Raw genomic sequence first — 16,529 nt, 5'->3', positions numbered from 1 at the left:
TATTGCTTAAATCACATCAGGGTATGCAGAGCCTAATTTTGTGGCAAAGCATTGAATTTTAACCCTAGTTTGGCCGACAATTGGGCTTCTGATCATAAATTTAGGTGATTGCTCAGGGTTCCTTCTGCTTTAAACCACTGTTCCCAATTCCCAGAACAGATAAGAATTGAAATCTATTTTGGGGTTTTTTGTTAAATCACATACTCATATCTTTACTTATTAGATATGAATATTTCTAAAGGTATATAAGTTGATATATTACTAAGTAAGCCTTATATAGTACTTCACATATATTTTTCCTCAAAAATTAATTCACTATAAGAACTTATGAGTTTATTTCAAAGTATAGCCTTAACTACCTGATCTCTTGATGAGGAATCAACCTTAGTGTGTTCATCCATAAAAGACTTATTGTCAGGATTAAAAGAATTAAAAAAATGAAATGCTTAGAAAGTCATTAGCACACAGTAAGTGCTTAATAAACATCATTACTATTCTAATGAAATAATCTTATACATATTTTGTAATTTAGAAGGTTAAATTATCTTCTAAATCTTCTTTAAAATGGAAGGAAATTTCTAATAAACAATGAAGCAGAATCTCTTTTCAAAAGCCCGGTATAAAGTTACTCTTTAAATTAAAAAAAAAAATCTTATCACTATACATCAACAGATGCCAGTAAAAGCCAAACTTACATGACTGTTTATGAGACTTAAAAGTTTCACTTTAAGCATCAGATGTTAAGCTTCAATGTTAAAAATCTTACTTACGGATTTGCTTATTCTCCTTTGGTAACTGAATTTTATTTGTTTGGCTGCTGCCTTCCAGTACAAACACAAAACTTTTAACTTCTTTATCAAATTCCTACAGAACAAAATTGAACAGAGTGGTAATTGTGTGTTTTATTTGACTTTTATTATAAAACTGAAGTAGCAAGCCCATACAAAAAGCCCCACACTCAAATGACTTAAAAATAGGCCCAGGTCTTAATGATGCTGCTAAGACTTGCCGGGAATTGCAATATAGAAGCCACACTTAGCTACTTGGCAAATTCTCTTCTATATCAAGACACTCTTCCTCCAAATAATAAGTTTTCCAACGTCAGGGATCCCCAAGTTACTAATTTAGAGTTTCCAGAGTCCAGGTATTCTTCCCCTCCTATAATCAATGTATTTCTGTCTAATAGCACAGGCTGAACATCGCTCTCTGTTAACAGTACAATAAACCATCTAAATTATGTTGTGTCTAGTCTGGAAGCTCCTTGGTTTCAAGCCATGGCTCATATAGAATTAATCAGTGCCTTATTTTACCGTTCCTCCAATGTGATGTTCCACACATCATTTACTTAAAATCAGTACAAATTAAAGTGTTACAACTAAGGAAGGTTATCTAAAAAACAAACAGAAACAAAACACACCTAGAAATGAAAAACTTATTATACACGAGAATCCAATTTCTATCAAAGTATTAATGCAAATGGTTATTATTATTTTTTAATTTTGGAGCAAATTTCCAGTCTTTAAATACAAAGACTCCTTTTTTACAAAGAAACCTTTCATAGATCCTCTTCCTTTTGGTACATGTTTTAAAAATACATTGTAACCAATGGTTGCTAAGGATTAAGTAACATTTAAATATTATATTTATCACAATAACATCTCTCATGTATTTGCAATGAACATAGAGTGCATTATTTATTTCATCTGCACACATGTTGGGCATACACTAAAACCTTTCAACAGCTTATCAAAATCTTGAACATGAACATAAACTCTTGTGTAATCCAGACCCTGCCCAGTTTTCCTAACTTCATCTCTTGCCTCAGACTCTCCTCCACTCTGCATCCTAGCCTCCAGCCTTCCAGCAGTTTCTTAAAAGTTCTCTCCAAAGCAAGGACTTTATACCTGCTTTTCTCATTGCCTGAAACGTTTATCTCTCTACCAGATCCATCTGGTGCCTAGTTAGCTAGAGATCAAATATCATTTCCTCAGGGGAGCCTTTCCTAACCTCTCTGCTCTATACCCCCACAGCACCAATTTACTTTCATTCATAGTAAAAGCTATAAAATTTTGAGCAAGTCACTTAATCTTATCATGCCTATAAGATAAGCATAAGTGTACTTTATGAGATACAAGGTTATTGTACAGACTATATAACATGTAATGTGCTCAATCCTATGGCTGGCAAACAGTAAGCACTCAATTAATAGTAGTTTAAAAAACTATCCATAGAATAAAGTCTGTAGAAAGATATTTTTCTCTCAACTGTACAAGAGAGAAGAGAAAGAGAAAAAGACAGGGAAGGATATGGGTTTTTAGTTCTGGTGGCCAAGAGGTTGAGGTAGTTCCTACCTGATGTTATTGGTTTTCCCTGTGAAATGGGGGGTGAAGTCTTCTGGTAAATGAATGAGGAGGGCCTGTCTTGGGTGTGGGTTGGGGATGGGGGTAAGGAGTTTATGGCTGGAAACCTGAAAGATACTACAGAAAGAATCATTTTAGAGACTAGGAGAACAAGATTAGGTTCTTGGGCTGTTCATACTTAATTCACAGCATTATCAACCTGAAAGACTATAGATATTTTCTCCAAAGGTATTGTGAAACCCACATGCAGACACAGGAAAGAGATGTGATCAGGAATTCAGAAACGGTTGGCATTTGCTAGGCAGGCATGATGAAAGGAGAAGGAGCAGGGCATTCAAGGTCTTGACTGGGAAGTGACTGAAATTTTGGACCATGGATTCTGGGCTGGAGAGAAAAAGAAAGTGAAGACAGACAAGTGAGTGAGTAAGTAGGTAAGTAAGCAAATCAATCTAAACACTGAGAAAAAAATAGAACGGTCAATGGCCTAATAGTCACAATTAGGTTGAAAAACAAATAGAGTGAGAGTAACGAGGGAAGCAACATTAAAAATCAAAGACTAGACTCAAGGTCTCAGTAATTTCAGAGGCCATGCAGTTTTCGGTGATAAGGTACAAAGTGTGACAGAGAGAAACAGTACTGAAGTAGAGTGGAGGAGGTCATTAGAGTTGAAGAAATCAAGAAAATGAGAAGCCCAGGGATTGAAGATTTTCCTCACAGTTACTGAAGTCACCTAAAATAACAGCAGGACTTGACACGTAGAGAAGGGTTATGAGCTGTGTGCCAAAGCCTTCGATGGGGAGGGGTATCTCAAAGGGCTGTAGTCAGTAGTCATGAAAGGGTTTTGAAGTGAATGAACAGGTAAACCAGTTCTGAAACCTTACCAAGCCCTTTTTGTTATAATCTTTAATCTCATTTCTTTCCCGGATTTAGCTGGCTTTAATTTCTAACACTTACTTTCCAAATCACAGATGGACTGCCAAGGATCTTCCATTTTGCTCCAGGATTTTTTCCCTGGGCACTAAAGATTTCAACAAATGCACCTCCCTAGGGCGAAAAAAAAAAAAAAATTAAAATTACAGTGAAAGACAATGCTAAGAAGGAGGAGATATTATCTACCACATAGTCTATAACCACTGTTCTGGGAATCTGTCAGTAAAGTAGATCTGAGAGGAAACATTATCCTTGTTATTATTCCTTTATATCTTGAGTGTATCTAAGCAACAACTGTTCTGATTCAAGTCACCTCAAGTTAATAGTTTAAGAAATTTTTTTTGAAAGCAAACATTAAATAAGTTTCAACCTAAACAAACTTTATAATCTCTCAGTGTAAGATTCATTTACTTCACGTATATAGTTCATGCACATAAAATATTTTATTCAACACACACTAAAGGGTCAAAACTAACTCTCAGGCAAGGCTAATCAAATTGGATAATCATCTCTGGCTATGAGCTTTTTAGTCACACTAACCTCAGTTCCAATGCCAGTTCTTCCATTTATTAACTGACCTTGGAGTTACTTGACCTCTTGATTCTCCTTCTGTAAAATGGGCTGTCAGATTACATAAGACAGTAAACATAAACCATCACATTCAGTACCTTGCACAGAGCTCATTAGTAATGACTATTACTAATGATTATTAATGATTATTCCAAAAAAGGGCAAATTGAATAGTACTGGGTCAATTAAAAAAAGCTTGAACTTGGAGAGGGAGTGATTCTTACTTTAAGAATGCCTATAAGATTTTTTAATATATTTAACACAATTTGGTGATCTACAAAATATATACAAAAAAAGAGAATTATTTCTATAGACATGCTAAATGTTCCCTACTGTAATCCTGAGAACATGGAGGGACATGCTCACATAAAATCATGAAATCCATTACTGAATGTCCATAAGCTTTAATTATAAAAGAGAGGCATTATAAATGATTGTCTCTAAGGAAGTTTACTGAAAAAAACTGAAAACCTGAGAGTAAATATGATTTCTTTTATAGCCTGTTAATTTATAAGCAGCACATAAGCAACTGTCTGATTTTCATAACGTGTTCAGCTTTTAATTTTTCTCAATAATACAAAGATATTTTTGCTTCTGCGTTTTAACATATAATCACTTGAAGCTGAGACATTTAATGTCTTCTTGAGGCACTGTTATGTGCAAACTGAGGAAAAGAATTACTATAGCTTCTGAAGTCTGGGCATATTTCACTATGAATTTTAAATTTGAGGAAGTTTTTTTTTTTTTTTAAGAGAAAAATCCATACACCTGAAGAGACAGAAAAATATATCTTCCCCCATGCCCATTCCTTTCTGCTATAGCCTGTTTCCCACAGTGGACACAAGTTTTTATATAACAATATATATTTTACCTATATTAAGTGAAAGAAACTCTCTAAAATTGTTCTAACACATTTAATGACATCAAATGTAATAGAAGAAAGAGAACTGCGGAACACTCTGAGGAGACTCATAAGAAGGCAGGTAGTATATATATGGTGAAAAGCAAACAAGGAAGCGTGGGGACTTCCTTGACGGTCCAAGGGTCTCTGCTTCCAACGCAGGGGGCACCAGTTCTACCTCAGGTTGGGAAACTAAGCTGTCCTGCGGCAACTACTGAGCCTGCGCACTAGACAGCCTAGACACTACGAAAATCAGACATTTGCTCATGCGCTGCTTATAAATTAACAGGCCATAAAAGAAAATCATATTTACTCTCAGGTTTTCAGTTTCTTTCAGTAAACTCTTCCTTAGAGACAATCATTTATAATGCCTCTCTTTTATAATTAAGGCTTATGGACATTCAGTAATGTGTTTTGTGATTTTATGTGAGTCTGTTCCTCCACATTCTCGGGATCACAGTAGGAAACATTTAGCATGTCTATAGAAATACTTCTTTTTTGTACATATAGATCTTCAAATTGTATTAAATATATAAAAAATCTTAAAGGAATTCTTAAAATAAGAATCACTCCCTCTCCAAGTTCAAGCTTTTTTAATTGACCCAGTACTATTCAATTTGCCCTTTTTTGGAATAATCATTACTGTTACTAAGGAGCTCTGTGCTCACCCACCGCAGCCAAAAAATAAAAGCAACAGAGAGGTGACCAGTAGAGGACTGTTCCAGCACAGGGACAAATTTGTTCGTAACAGCAGTACTAAAATGGCAGACACATGGAGAATGTAAACTCAGGTACAGGTAGGAGGGCAGAAGACTGGAGCCAAGGAAGAGCAGGGAGATGCCCAGTGAGGTGAGGAAAGCTGGAGAGCTTTGGAGACTATCTAGGGTAGGCAAGGTGACTGAAGAAGACCCAGAAGCAGTTCCTTCAGTGTGTTATCTGGACCACCTGCGTCTGAATCAACTGCAGAAAGGTTCTATGAAGGTAAATTAACTATTCCATCGACAGAGATTCTGATTCACTCTATTTGAAGGTGAGGATCAGGAAATTCGTATTTTCACACATACTCCAAATAATCTTAAAGTACCGCATGTTTGAGAATCACTGACCCCCAGTTTTGGGGGGGGGCGGGGGGAGAATATAGCACATGGCCAAGAGGCATATGTTCTTTCTGGGCTTAACCCATTCATGCATTCACATCTTTACTCTCTTCCAAATAGCGTCCGAGTTACCCGAGTGCCTCAAAATTGGTAAAACTCAAGGTTCACAGGTCCTGTCCTCAAGTTTCTGATCCAGAAGGTCTGGTTGAGGGTTTAAGACTGCATTTCAGTCACAAACACAGGCATCCCTACACCTTGAGAAGAACGGAACTGTTGAGTGAACAAACATCAAATCATATCCCCACACGTTAGTTGCCTTTTTTTTTTTTTGGTGGGGGAGGAGGGTCAAGAGCACTTACCCAGTAATTCCTTCTTACCCCTAAAAAGACAGTATTATTTGGGGATATGGGGTAGGGAGTGGGGTGGCTGAGCGTTGTCACCAGAACGTGAGCTACCTCACCCGAGAGGAGAAACTAGACAGGATGGACAGCCGTTTCGGGTTACCTGGTACTCATTTTTGAACATTCCCGCCGGGGGCCCAGGGCTTGAGGGGCACGGAGTTCAGGGCTTCCAGAAAAATAGCTTGACATAGACGGCTGGAAGTCGGCGGAAGGGCGGGAAGCCCGTGGCCCGACGGCAAAGGAAGGGCTTCGTGCTCCGTCGCGATTCCCAGGCTCTTCTCAGCCCTTAGTCAGCTCCACCTCAGACGCGCGACCCGAAGCATCGCGGCCCTGCCTCCAGGGTGCCCGGGTCTGTGAAGCCACTGCTGCCTGGGGGAGATCCCGGCGGAAGCCGGGGACGATGTGTGTGCGTAACCTACGTGACGGGACGCCTAGACGCCGAGCCTCAGACAAACGCCCGCCCGCTAGCCCGGGAAAGGCGGGCGCGTTCCCGCCGCCGTCCCGCCCCCGAATCCTCTCGGAAAAGGGCGGGGCCGAGAAGGACTGACCTTCCGACCGCGCCCATTGGTTCCCAGTAGGCGCCAGCGCGTGGCGCCGTTTGAGCGTCACGCCAAGGGACACGTGAGACTAAGAATGACGTAGGCGTTGCCCAGGCAACCGAGGGTCCCCCGCCGAAAGGGTGGAATGTCCAACCTGACACTCTCTCTCTCAGGTAGTGACTTGTGTCTGCAAAGATAAGTGAAGCTTAACCTGGCTTAACAACTACCACAAATGCTGGACTTTTCTAGAAAACATATCATGTCGACTTGGTCTCTCCTCCTTGTAAACACTGACTAGTCATAAGTTGCTGAAGTAAAGAGTCATGGAATCGTGAAACCAGGTTTCTAAACGTGGCTTCAGTCAGTGCTGGGGTCGCCAGACCCTTTCATTGCTTCAAAAGGTCGAAGGAGGTAAGAGTATTTACTCAAGGTCACTGCACGCTTCAAAAAGCCAAGGTTGGTTTTTTTTTTGCTCCAAATAATAAAGACATGAGGCAGGCGCTGGCGTAAGTTTGGTTCTGTGTTGGAAACACTCTTAAAGTGTAAGCTTTAAAAAAAGTACCTTCTCGCTCTCTCCTGTTTTAAATAGCTTGTTTATTTATTTGGCTGTGTCGGGTCTTACTAGCAGCACAGGGGATCTTCCTTGCCCCGCTTATGCTCCAGTAGTTGTGACCGGAAGGCTCCTAGTTGCAGTGCTTGGGTTTAGTTGCTCTAGGCCTGTGGAATATTAGCTTCCCAGGTGACCAAGTGGTAAAGAATATGTCTGCCGATGCAGTAAATGGAAGAGACACAGGTTCTATTCCTGGGTTGGGAAGATCCCCTGGAGTAGGAAACAGCAACCCACTCCAGTAGTCTTGCCTGGAAAATTCCATGGCCAGAGGAGCCCGGCAGGCTACATGGGGGTCACGAAAGATTTGGACACTACTGAGCACACAGCATACATGTGGGGTCTTAGTTTCCCCAGGAGGAATTGAGTCTGTGACCCCTGCATTGCAAGGTGGCTTCTTAACCACTGAATCGCCAACAAAGTCCCCAATGTCAGTATTAATGTCAGTTCAGTTCAGTTCACTCTGTCAGTTGTGTCCGACTCTTTGCGACCCCATGGACTACAGCACGCCAGACCTCCCTGTCCATCACCAATTGCTGGAGTTTACTCAAACTCATGTCCATCGAGTAAGTGATGCCATCCAACCATCTCATCCTCTGGCTTCCCCTTCTCCTCTTGCCCTCAATCTTTCCCAGCATCAGGGTCTTTTCCCATGAGTCAGTTCTTCGCATCAGGTGGCCAAAGTATTGGCATTTAAGCTTCAGCATCAGTCCTTCCAATGAATATTCAGGACTGACTTTCTTTAGGATGGACTTGTTGGATCTCTTTGCAGTCCAAGGGACTCTCAAGAGTCTTCTCCAACACCACAGTTCAAAAGCATCAATTCTTTGGCGCTCAGCTTTCTTTATAGTACAACTCTCATATCCATACATGACTACTGGAGATGGACATTTGCTGGCAAAGTAATGCCTCTGCTTTTTAATATGCTGTCTAGTTTGGCCATAGCTTTTCTTCCAAGGAGCACGCGTCTTTTAATTTCATGGCTGCAGTCACCATCTGCAGTGATTTTGGAGCCCCCCAAAATAAAGTCTCTCACTGTTTTCACTATTTCCCCATCTATTTGCCATGAAATGATGCCATGTTCTTAGTTCTCTGAATGTTGAGTTTTAAGCCAACTTTTTCACTCTCTTTCACTTTCATCAAGAGGCTCTTCAGTTCTTCTTCACTTTCTGCCATAAGGGTTGTATCATCTGCATATATGAAGTTATTGATATTTCTCCTGGCCATCTTGATTCCAGCTTGTGCTTCTTCCAGCCCAGCATTTCTCATGATGTACTCTGCATATAACTTACATAAGCAGGGTGACAATATGCAGCCTTGACCTGCTCCTTTCCCGATTTGGAACCAGGCTTGTTCCCTGTCCAGCACTAACTGTTGCTTCCTGACCTGCATACAGATTTCTCAAGGGCAGGTCAGGTGGTCTGGTAGTCCCATCTCTTTAAGAATTTGCCAGAGTTTGCTGTGGTCCACACAGTCAAAGGCTTTGGCATAGTCAATAAAGCAGAAATAGATGTTTTTCTGGAACTCTCTTGCTTTTTCGATGATCCAGCGGATATTGGCAATTTGATCTCTGGTTCCTCTGCCTTTTCTAAAACCAGCTTGCACATTTGGACATTCACAGATCACGTACTGTTGAAGCCTGACTTGGAGAATTTTGAGCATTACTTGACTAGCATGTGAGATGAGTGCAATTGTGTGGTAGTTTGAGCATTCTTTGGCATTACCTTTCTTAGGGATTGGAATGAAAACTGACATTTTCCAGTCCTGTGGCCACTGCTTAGTTTTCCAGATTTGCTGGCATATTGAGTGCAGCACTTTCACAGCATCATCTTTCAGGATTTGAAATAGCTCAAATGGAATTCCATCACCTCCACTAGCTTTGTTCATAGTGATTCTTCCTAAGGCCCACTTGACTTCACATTCTAGGATGTCTGGCTCTAGGTGAGTGATCACACCATCATGATTATCTGGGTCATGAAGATCTTTTTTGTATAGTTCTTGTGTGTATTCTTGCCACCTCTTCTTAATCTCTTCTGCTTCTGTTAGGTCCATACCATTTCTATCCTTTATTGAGCCCATCTTTGCATGAAATGTTCCCTTGAAGAGATCTCTAGTCTTTCCTATTCTATTGTTTTCCTCTATTTCTTTGCATTGATTGCTGAGGAAGGCTTTCTTATCTCTCGTTGCTGTTCTTTGGAACTCTGCATTCAAATGGGTATGTCTTTCCTTTTCTCCTTTGCCTTTCACTTCTTTTCTATTCACAGCTATTTGTAAGGCCTCCTCAGATTACCATTTTGCCTTTTTGCATTTCTTTTTCTTCGGGATAGTCTTGATCCCTGCCTGCTGTAAATGTCACAAACCTCTGTCCATAGTTCTTCAAGCACTCTATCAGATCTAATCCCTTGAATCTATTTCTCACTTCCACTGTATAATCATAAGGGATTTGATTTAGGTCATACCTGACTGGTCTAGTGGTTTTCCCTTCTTTCTTCAATTTAAGTATGAATTTGTTTTCTTTGGTTAAGTCCTACTAATCCTGCAGAGTTTACATCAAGCATCTCTTTTTAAGGTACTCCTCTGATATCCCTGAATTGTTCAGATCCCCCTATTTACAAGTTCTCATAGCATCTTGGAGAAGGCAATGGCACCCCACTCCAGTACTCTTGCCTGGAAAATCCCATGGACGGAGGAGCCTGGTAGGCTACAGTCCATGGGGTCGCTAAGAGTCGGACACGACTGAGCGACTTCAGTTTCACTTTTCCCTTTCATGCACTGGAGAAAGAAATGGCAACCCACTCCAGTATTCTTGCCTGGAGAATCCTAGGGACAGCGGAGCCCTGTGAGCTGCTGTCTATGGGGTCGCACAGAGTCGGACACAACTGAAGCGACTTAGCATAGCATAGCATAGCATCTTAGCTCTTAGCATTATTGAAATCATTGTTGAAATTTTATATGTGTTTGTAATATTGGCTATCTCTAATGGACTGTAGATTTCAAGAGGCCAGGTACCATGTCTGTTTTCATTTGCTTGTTTTTTGTTTTTTTACCCTTGAATCCCTCCCTAGTGCTTGGTATACTACTCCAACCATATACTTGGTATAACAAAATAGTAATTGAATGAATGACTGAATGAAAGTGGGAGGAAATGAAAGGCGAATATACTCTTAAAAGACAGCCATAGTTTTTGTGCTGAGAAAACATGAAGAAAGCAATTGAAAACATATTTAGTTAATAGCATAATTAATAATCTTAATTAGATTTGCTTTGTGCTCAGTTGTGTCCAACTCTTTTTCGTAGCCCACCAGGAACAGTAGTCCTCCAGGCTCCTCTGTCCATGGAATTTTCAAGGCAAGAGTACTGGAGTGGGCTTGAATTTGCTACTCCAGGGCATCTTCCCCATTCAGGGATTGAATCCGCTTCTCTTGCATCTCCTTGCTTCTTGTGCATTAGCAGGCAGATTCTTGACCACTAGGGCCACCTGGAAAGCCCAACTTCAGTGTATTGATAGAGAAACTAGTTACAGAATTGAAGAGATTAACCACAGTGTATCAATGTCTTATTACTCATGTATTTTTAAGATCACCTATTTATTCAATTTAATGCTGGAAAAAAAACAGTAAAATTTACTTAACAATCTCCTTATTTTCTTGAGACAAAGGATTGTCCAAGGCCCAGCTGTCCAGGATTTGGATCATCTCCTAACCCTCCTAAGTCATAACAAGTTCAGGAGACTTATAGTTGGATTTTTGTTATCAAGTGTGCTGTAGGGCCTGTCCAGGCATTGGAAAACTCAGAAGGCAACCCGACTTAGATCAAAATTGTTTTCTCTATGGTGAGAACTAACCTTAATACTGACATTGGTGGCTATAAAGCAAATATAAGCCTGTGCCCTACTTTAACAATATGAACTCAAAACCAGAGATAGGGAGAGATTTAATTTTATAATATCAAATGCTTTAGTTTGATTTGTATGAATGCAAGCTGTGACTAAAAACTTGGATTTGGCTATGACTTCAAGAATGGCTACTAGAATTAAGCGCCACCCACCCACCCACCCCCACCCTCAAACCCTGAAAAAAACCCCAGCCTGCTCAAAGCATTTTGCTTCAGCCAAGTTATTTATGTACATTATAAATGGCAGTGAAACTGTTTCTCTAATTGCTACAATTTTTAAAGAAGCTGGTACAATTAGTAATTGCATTAAATCACCTAACTTAATTTGACAACATTAAGAATTAGTCACTTTACAAGCTTTAAAGTGCTTGTCTTTGTTCTACAAAGAAAGTAATTTGGTAATGTGTTAATATTATTAAAGTATATTGGATGATATTCAAACTGGAATAGACTAGAAGCAGTTTTAAAGGGTGGCAGAGGCTTTATATGTCAATGTAGTCATTCAAGTTAGATGATATGGTTATTAATTTGACAAGAGATAGTATTCTTTTGAACTAAGAAAGTGTAGTATTTGCCACAGTATATTTGAAGTTTATATTTTGGTTGCAGTTCACAATCAAATTATTTGGTGTAATGGGAAGGAAAAATGATACTGATTTGATGATCAGAATTTTTTTTTGCTATGCACTATGCCAAAGCCTTTGACTGTGTGGATCACAATAAACTGTGGAAAATTCTGAAAGAGATGGGAATACCAGACCATCTGACCTGTCTCTTGAGAAACCTGTATGTAGGTCAGGAAGCAAGAGTTAGAATTGGACATGGAACAACAGACTGGTTCCAAATAGGAAAAGGAGTACGTCAAGGCTGTATATTGTCACCCTGCTTATTTAACTTATATGCAGAGTACATCATGAGAAATGCTGGGCTGGAAGAAACACAAGCTGGAATCAAGATTGCCGGGAGAAATATCAATAACCTCAGATACGCGGATGACACCACCCTTATGACAGAAAGTGAAGAAGAACTAAAGAGCCTCTTGATGAAGGTGAAGGAGGAGAGTGAAAAAGTTGGCTTAAAGCTCAACGTTCAGAAAACTAAGATCATGGCATCTGGTCCCATCACTTCATAGGAAACAGATGGGGAAACAGTGGAAACACTGTCAGACTTTATTTTTTTGGGCTCCAAAATCACTGCTGATGGTGACTGCAGCCATGAAATTAAAAGACGCTTACTCCTTGGAAGGAAGGTTATGGCCAACCTAGATAGCATATTTAAAAGCAGAGACATTACTTTGCCAACAAAAGTCCGTCTAGTCAAGGCTATGGTTTTTCCAGTGGTCATGTATGGATGTGAGAGTTGGACGGTGAAGAAAGCTGAGCGCCGCAGAATTGATGCTTTTGAACTGTGGTGTTGGAGAAGACTCTTGAGAGTCCCTTGGACTGCAAGGAGATCCAGTCAATCCATCCTAAAAGAGATCAATCCTGGGTGTTCATTGGAAGGTCTGATGTTGAAGCTGAAGCTCCAATACTTTGGCCACCTCATGCGAAGGGTTGACTCATTGGAAAAGACCCTAATGCTGGGTAGGATTGGGGGCGGAAGGAGAAGGGGACGACAAAGGATGAGATGGTTGGATGGCATAACCGACTCGATGGACATGGGTTTGGGTGGACTCCAGGAGTTGGTGATGGACAGAGAGGCCTGACGTGCTGCAATTCATGGGGTCGCAAAGAGACACGACTGAGCGACTGAACTGAACTGAACTGAACTGAATCTAGAAATGTTTAGTAGTTGGGGAGTTATTTTATTCCACATTATGAACTAACTTTATGAATGATGTTAATGCCAAGTTACTAAAATAATTTTAAAATTGTGCCTGTTTTGTAGTTTCAAGCAAGTTCAAAAAAATTAATGCTATATGAGTCATAGTCATGTGTTTCATTTTTGATTTGAGAATAGTGAATTTTTTTTTAGGAAGGTGCAGTGTGGGAAAGTTTTTGAGGAGTGTAAGTTTTCTCCAAAAAAAAGTTTTTTTTTTTTCTTTCTGATCTGTGCAACTTCACAGTGACTGTCTCTTGCCTGTACCTTTAGATAACCAAAATTCATGCATAAACTTGAAATTTCCAAAATGAGTTATTACCTGCAGGTTTTCTCAGGAAAAAAATAAAAAACTTTTCCAGTAGTTGAACATTTCCCTATGTATTTTCTATAAATACTTCCCTAAATAAATCAGTTTTATATAGCAAGCACAAGTTAGAGAAAATGGACATATTTGTAAAATGCATCTTTAAAAAGATTAAATGAAGAGAGGTAATGTTTAATGCCAGTTTGTTTTTAACTATTTAATGCCAGTTTGTTTTTAAATAACATAAATGCTCTTATTTTATCATAAAAGCTAAATTAGATCTAAGTAGTAAAAGCTTTTCTATCCCTAACCTAGATAGCCAACTAGTGTTGACTTGTGATAAGAGGGCTATAGAAACCTGGATAGCCACATACAAGAGTGAAGATGGATCCTTATTTTATTGTATATAAAAAATTAACTCAAAATGGACCTAAACATGAAACTATAAGAGAAAACATAGGGGAAAGATTCATGAAGTTTGATTTGACAGTGGTTTCTTGGATATGACACTAAAATCACAGGCAACAACAGAAACAACAGAATATAAATTAAACTACATCAAAAACATAAAAATTCTGTGCATCAAAGGACATGATCAACAGCATTAAAAGGCAGCCTATGGAATGGGATAAAATATTTGGAAATCATATATCTGTAATGTATATATTCAGAATATACAAAAAACTTATACAACAATAACAAAAAAACACCCGATTCAAAATTGGCAAAGATCTGAATAGACATTTATCTAAAAACGATACACAAATGGCCAATAAAGCACATGAAAATCAATATCACTAACCATCAGGGAAATGCAAATCAAAATCTCAGTCAACTATCACCTCTCATTCATTAGGACGGCTAGTATCAAAAACATGGAAAGTAAAGGTGTTGGTGAGAATGTGGAAAAATTGGAACACTTGTGCACTGTTGGTGGCAATTAAAATGATGCAGCAACTATGGAAAACAGTATGGCAGTTTCTCAAAAAATTTTTTTAAATAGAATTATCATATGGCCCAGCAATTCAACTTCTGGGTATATACCAAAGAATTGAAAGCAGGGTCTCAAAAAATATGTGTACACCATGCTCTTAGCAGCATTATTTACAATAGTCAAAAGGTGGAAGTAACTCAGTTGTCCATGGATAGATGAATGGATAAACAAAATGTAGCATATAGAAACAATGGAAAATTGTTCAGTCTTTAAAAGGAAGGAAATTCTGACACATGCCACAACCTGAATGAACCTTGGGGATGTTATGCTAAGTGAAATAAGTCAGTCATAAAATTCAACTATTGTATGATTTCACTTACATGCGGAATTGACAGCAGTCAGAAATCATAGAAATGAAAGGTGGGATGGTGATTGCCAGGGAATGCGTGAGGGAGGGAAAAGTTGGAAGTTATTTAGTGGGTATAGAGTTTCAGTTTTGTAAAATGAAAAATTTCTGGACATTGGTTGCACAACAATCAAACAAGTATATGTGAATATGCTTAATATTATTGAACTTTACTCTTTAAAATATTTAAGCTGCCAAATTTCATTATGTGCTTTTTTCTAAACCACAATTAAAAGAAAAACTTGTTTTGTGAGGAGAAAGTGAAAGTCTCTCCGTCGTGTCCAACTCTTTATACAGTCCATGGAATTCTCCAGGCCAGAATACTGGAGTGGGTAGCCTTTCCCTTCTCCAGGGGATGTTCCCAACCCAGGGATCGAACCCAGGTCTCCTGCATTGCAGGCACATTCTTTACCAGCTGAGCCAGAAGGAAATCCCAAGAGTACTGGAGTGGATAGCCTATCCCTCCTCCAGTGGATCTTCCCGACCTTGGAATCGAACCAGGGTCTCCTGCATTGCAGGTGGATTCTTTACCAACTGAGCTATGAAGGAAGCAAGGGAAGCTAATTAGGATAAAAAAAAAGTCTTAAAAACCTTGCTTAGAAACACTGAAAAACAGTGTGGGAAAAACTAGCTTGAAAAACACTGGTATATAATAAGTGTGTGTGTGTGTATAATTTTAACTGAACTAAATTTTCATGATATGCTAGCATGTATCTCCTAAGAACGAGGATAATCTTCTACATATCATTATATACCATAATACTACATGCATACTACATCTCAGTATCATCATCACAATAAAAAAGTTTAATATTGAGCAATAAGATATTTAGATATACAGTCTATATTCATATTTCTCCAAAAAAGTTTTTTCTTCTCCATGAAAGATCAATCAAGGATCATATTTCAAACTTAGTTGTAATGTCATTTTGCTCTCCTTTAATCTAGAATATCTGGGGTCTCTCAACACATTGACATTTTGGAGAGTTCAGGTCAATTGTATTACAAAATGTCTCCTAATATCTATTTTCCTTGTTGCTTCCTCATGGTAAAATTAACCACTTAGGGCAAAAAACACTGCGGAAGTGATGTAATATATTCCTTTTGCAGGTATATGATATCAGTTTGTCCCATTTTTGTGATGTTGAAATTGATTATGTGCTTAAAGTGGTAAGTAGACTTTTCTATTAATATTTTCTCTTTGTTTCTAATTTAAAAATGCATGCATACTTAGTTCAGAAAACTTGAAAAATACTAAAAGAAAATAAAGTCACTATAGTTTCACAATACAGAAAAAAGCATTGTTAATGTTCTTATGTATATCCTTAAGCAATACTCTATTGTTAACCAGCTAGTTATCCAACTTTTTGCTTTTTAAAATTTTTGCTATTGTAAATAACCCAAATTGGACATCATTACCCACCTCCAAATCATTGAGCTATTAAAAAAACTATTTCTGTAGGATTTCTAAAAGGTCAGTATTTGGTTAAAAGGTATTAGCCTTTTAAAGGCTGTTTCACATTTCTTAACATTATTCTCTCTCTGTGGTTTTGTTTGGGTATATACTACTGAAAAATTCCTCCTCTAAAGTAAACACTTTCAACAGAATAAGCAAATAAATGTAAGAAGTCAGTAGAGACTTACCACCATTTCAGGCACCTAGTAGGAAAAGTCTTATTTGGTCATTTCCATCTATGTATTTTTATTTTTTTTGAAGTCAGATGTCCACAGGTGATACAATCAGCTGTGGTTGTACAGTTGCTAA

The 16,529-nt window shown here is 38.8% G+C and overlaps 2 protein-coding genes across 33 annotated transcripts in view; one reads left to right on the top strand and one right to left on the bottom strand.

Moving 5' to 3' along the window:
* Positions 1 to 6,774, bottom strand: part of CFAP20DC (CFAP20 domain containing) — a 282,051-nt gene extending 275,277 nt beyond the window's left edge. For all 32 annotated transcript variants that reach the window (XR_014063942.1, XR_014063947.1, XR_014063945.1 and 29 more), the window contains exons 1-3: positions 6,363 to 6,774; positions 3,315 to 3,404; positions 771 to 864 (exon numbers count right to left, since the gene is read on the bottom strand). Coding sequence is in view for 16 of the 32 variants with exons in the window: in XM_081524564.1 (XP_081380690.1) it covers positions 771 to 864; positions 3,315 to 3,404; positions 6,363 to 6,383 (205 nt within the window). In the remaining 16 variants the exon portion in view is untranslated. The remainder of the gene's footprint in view (positions 1 to 770; positions 865 to 3,314; positions 3,405 to 6,362) is intronic.
* Positions 6,775 to 6,906: 132 nt separating this feature from the next.
* The window catches only part of LOC145519833 (uncharacterized), a 176,335-nt gene continuing 166,712 nt past the window's right edge, over positions 6,907 to 16,529 (top strand). The window contains exons 1-2 of the mRNA XM_081524726.1: positions 6,907 to 6,971; positions 15,875 to 15,934. Of these exons, the coding sequence (XP_081380852.1) occupies positions 15,879 to 15,934 (56 nt within the window). The 5' untranslated portion in view covers positions 6,907 to 6,971; positions 15,875 to 15,878. The remainder of the gene's footprint in view (positions 6,972 to 15,874; positions 15,935 to 16,529) is intronic.

The sequence above is a fragment of the Giraffa tippelskirchi genome, chromosome 9, assembly GCF_054371585.1.
Source record: "Giraffa tippelskirchi isolate mGirTip1 chromosome 9, T2T-mGirTip1v1.2.pri, whole genome shotgun sequence".
NCBI classification, from domain to species: domain Eukaryota; kingdom Metazoa; phylum Chordata; class Mammalia; order Artiodactyla; family Giraffidae; genus Giraffa; species Giraffa tippelskirchi.
This window is presented reverse-complemented; position numbering and strand designations above follow the sequence as displayed.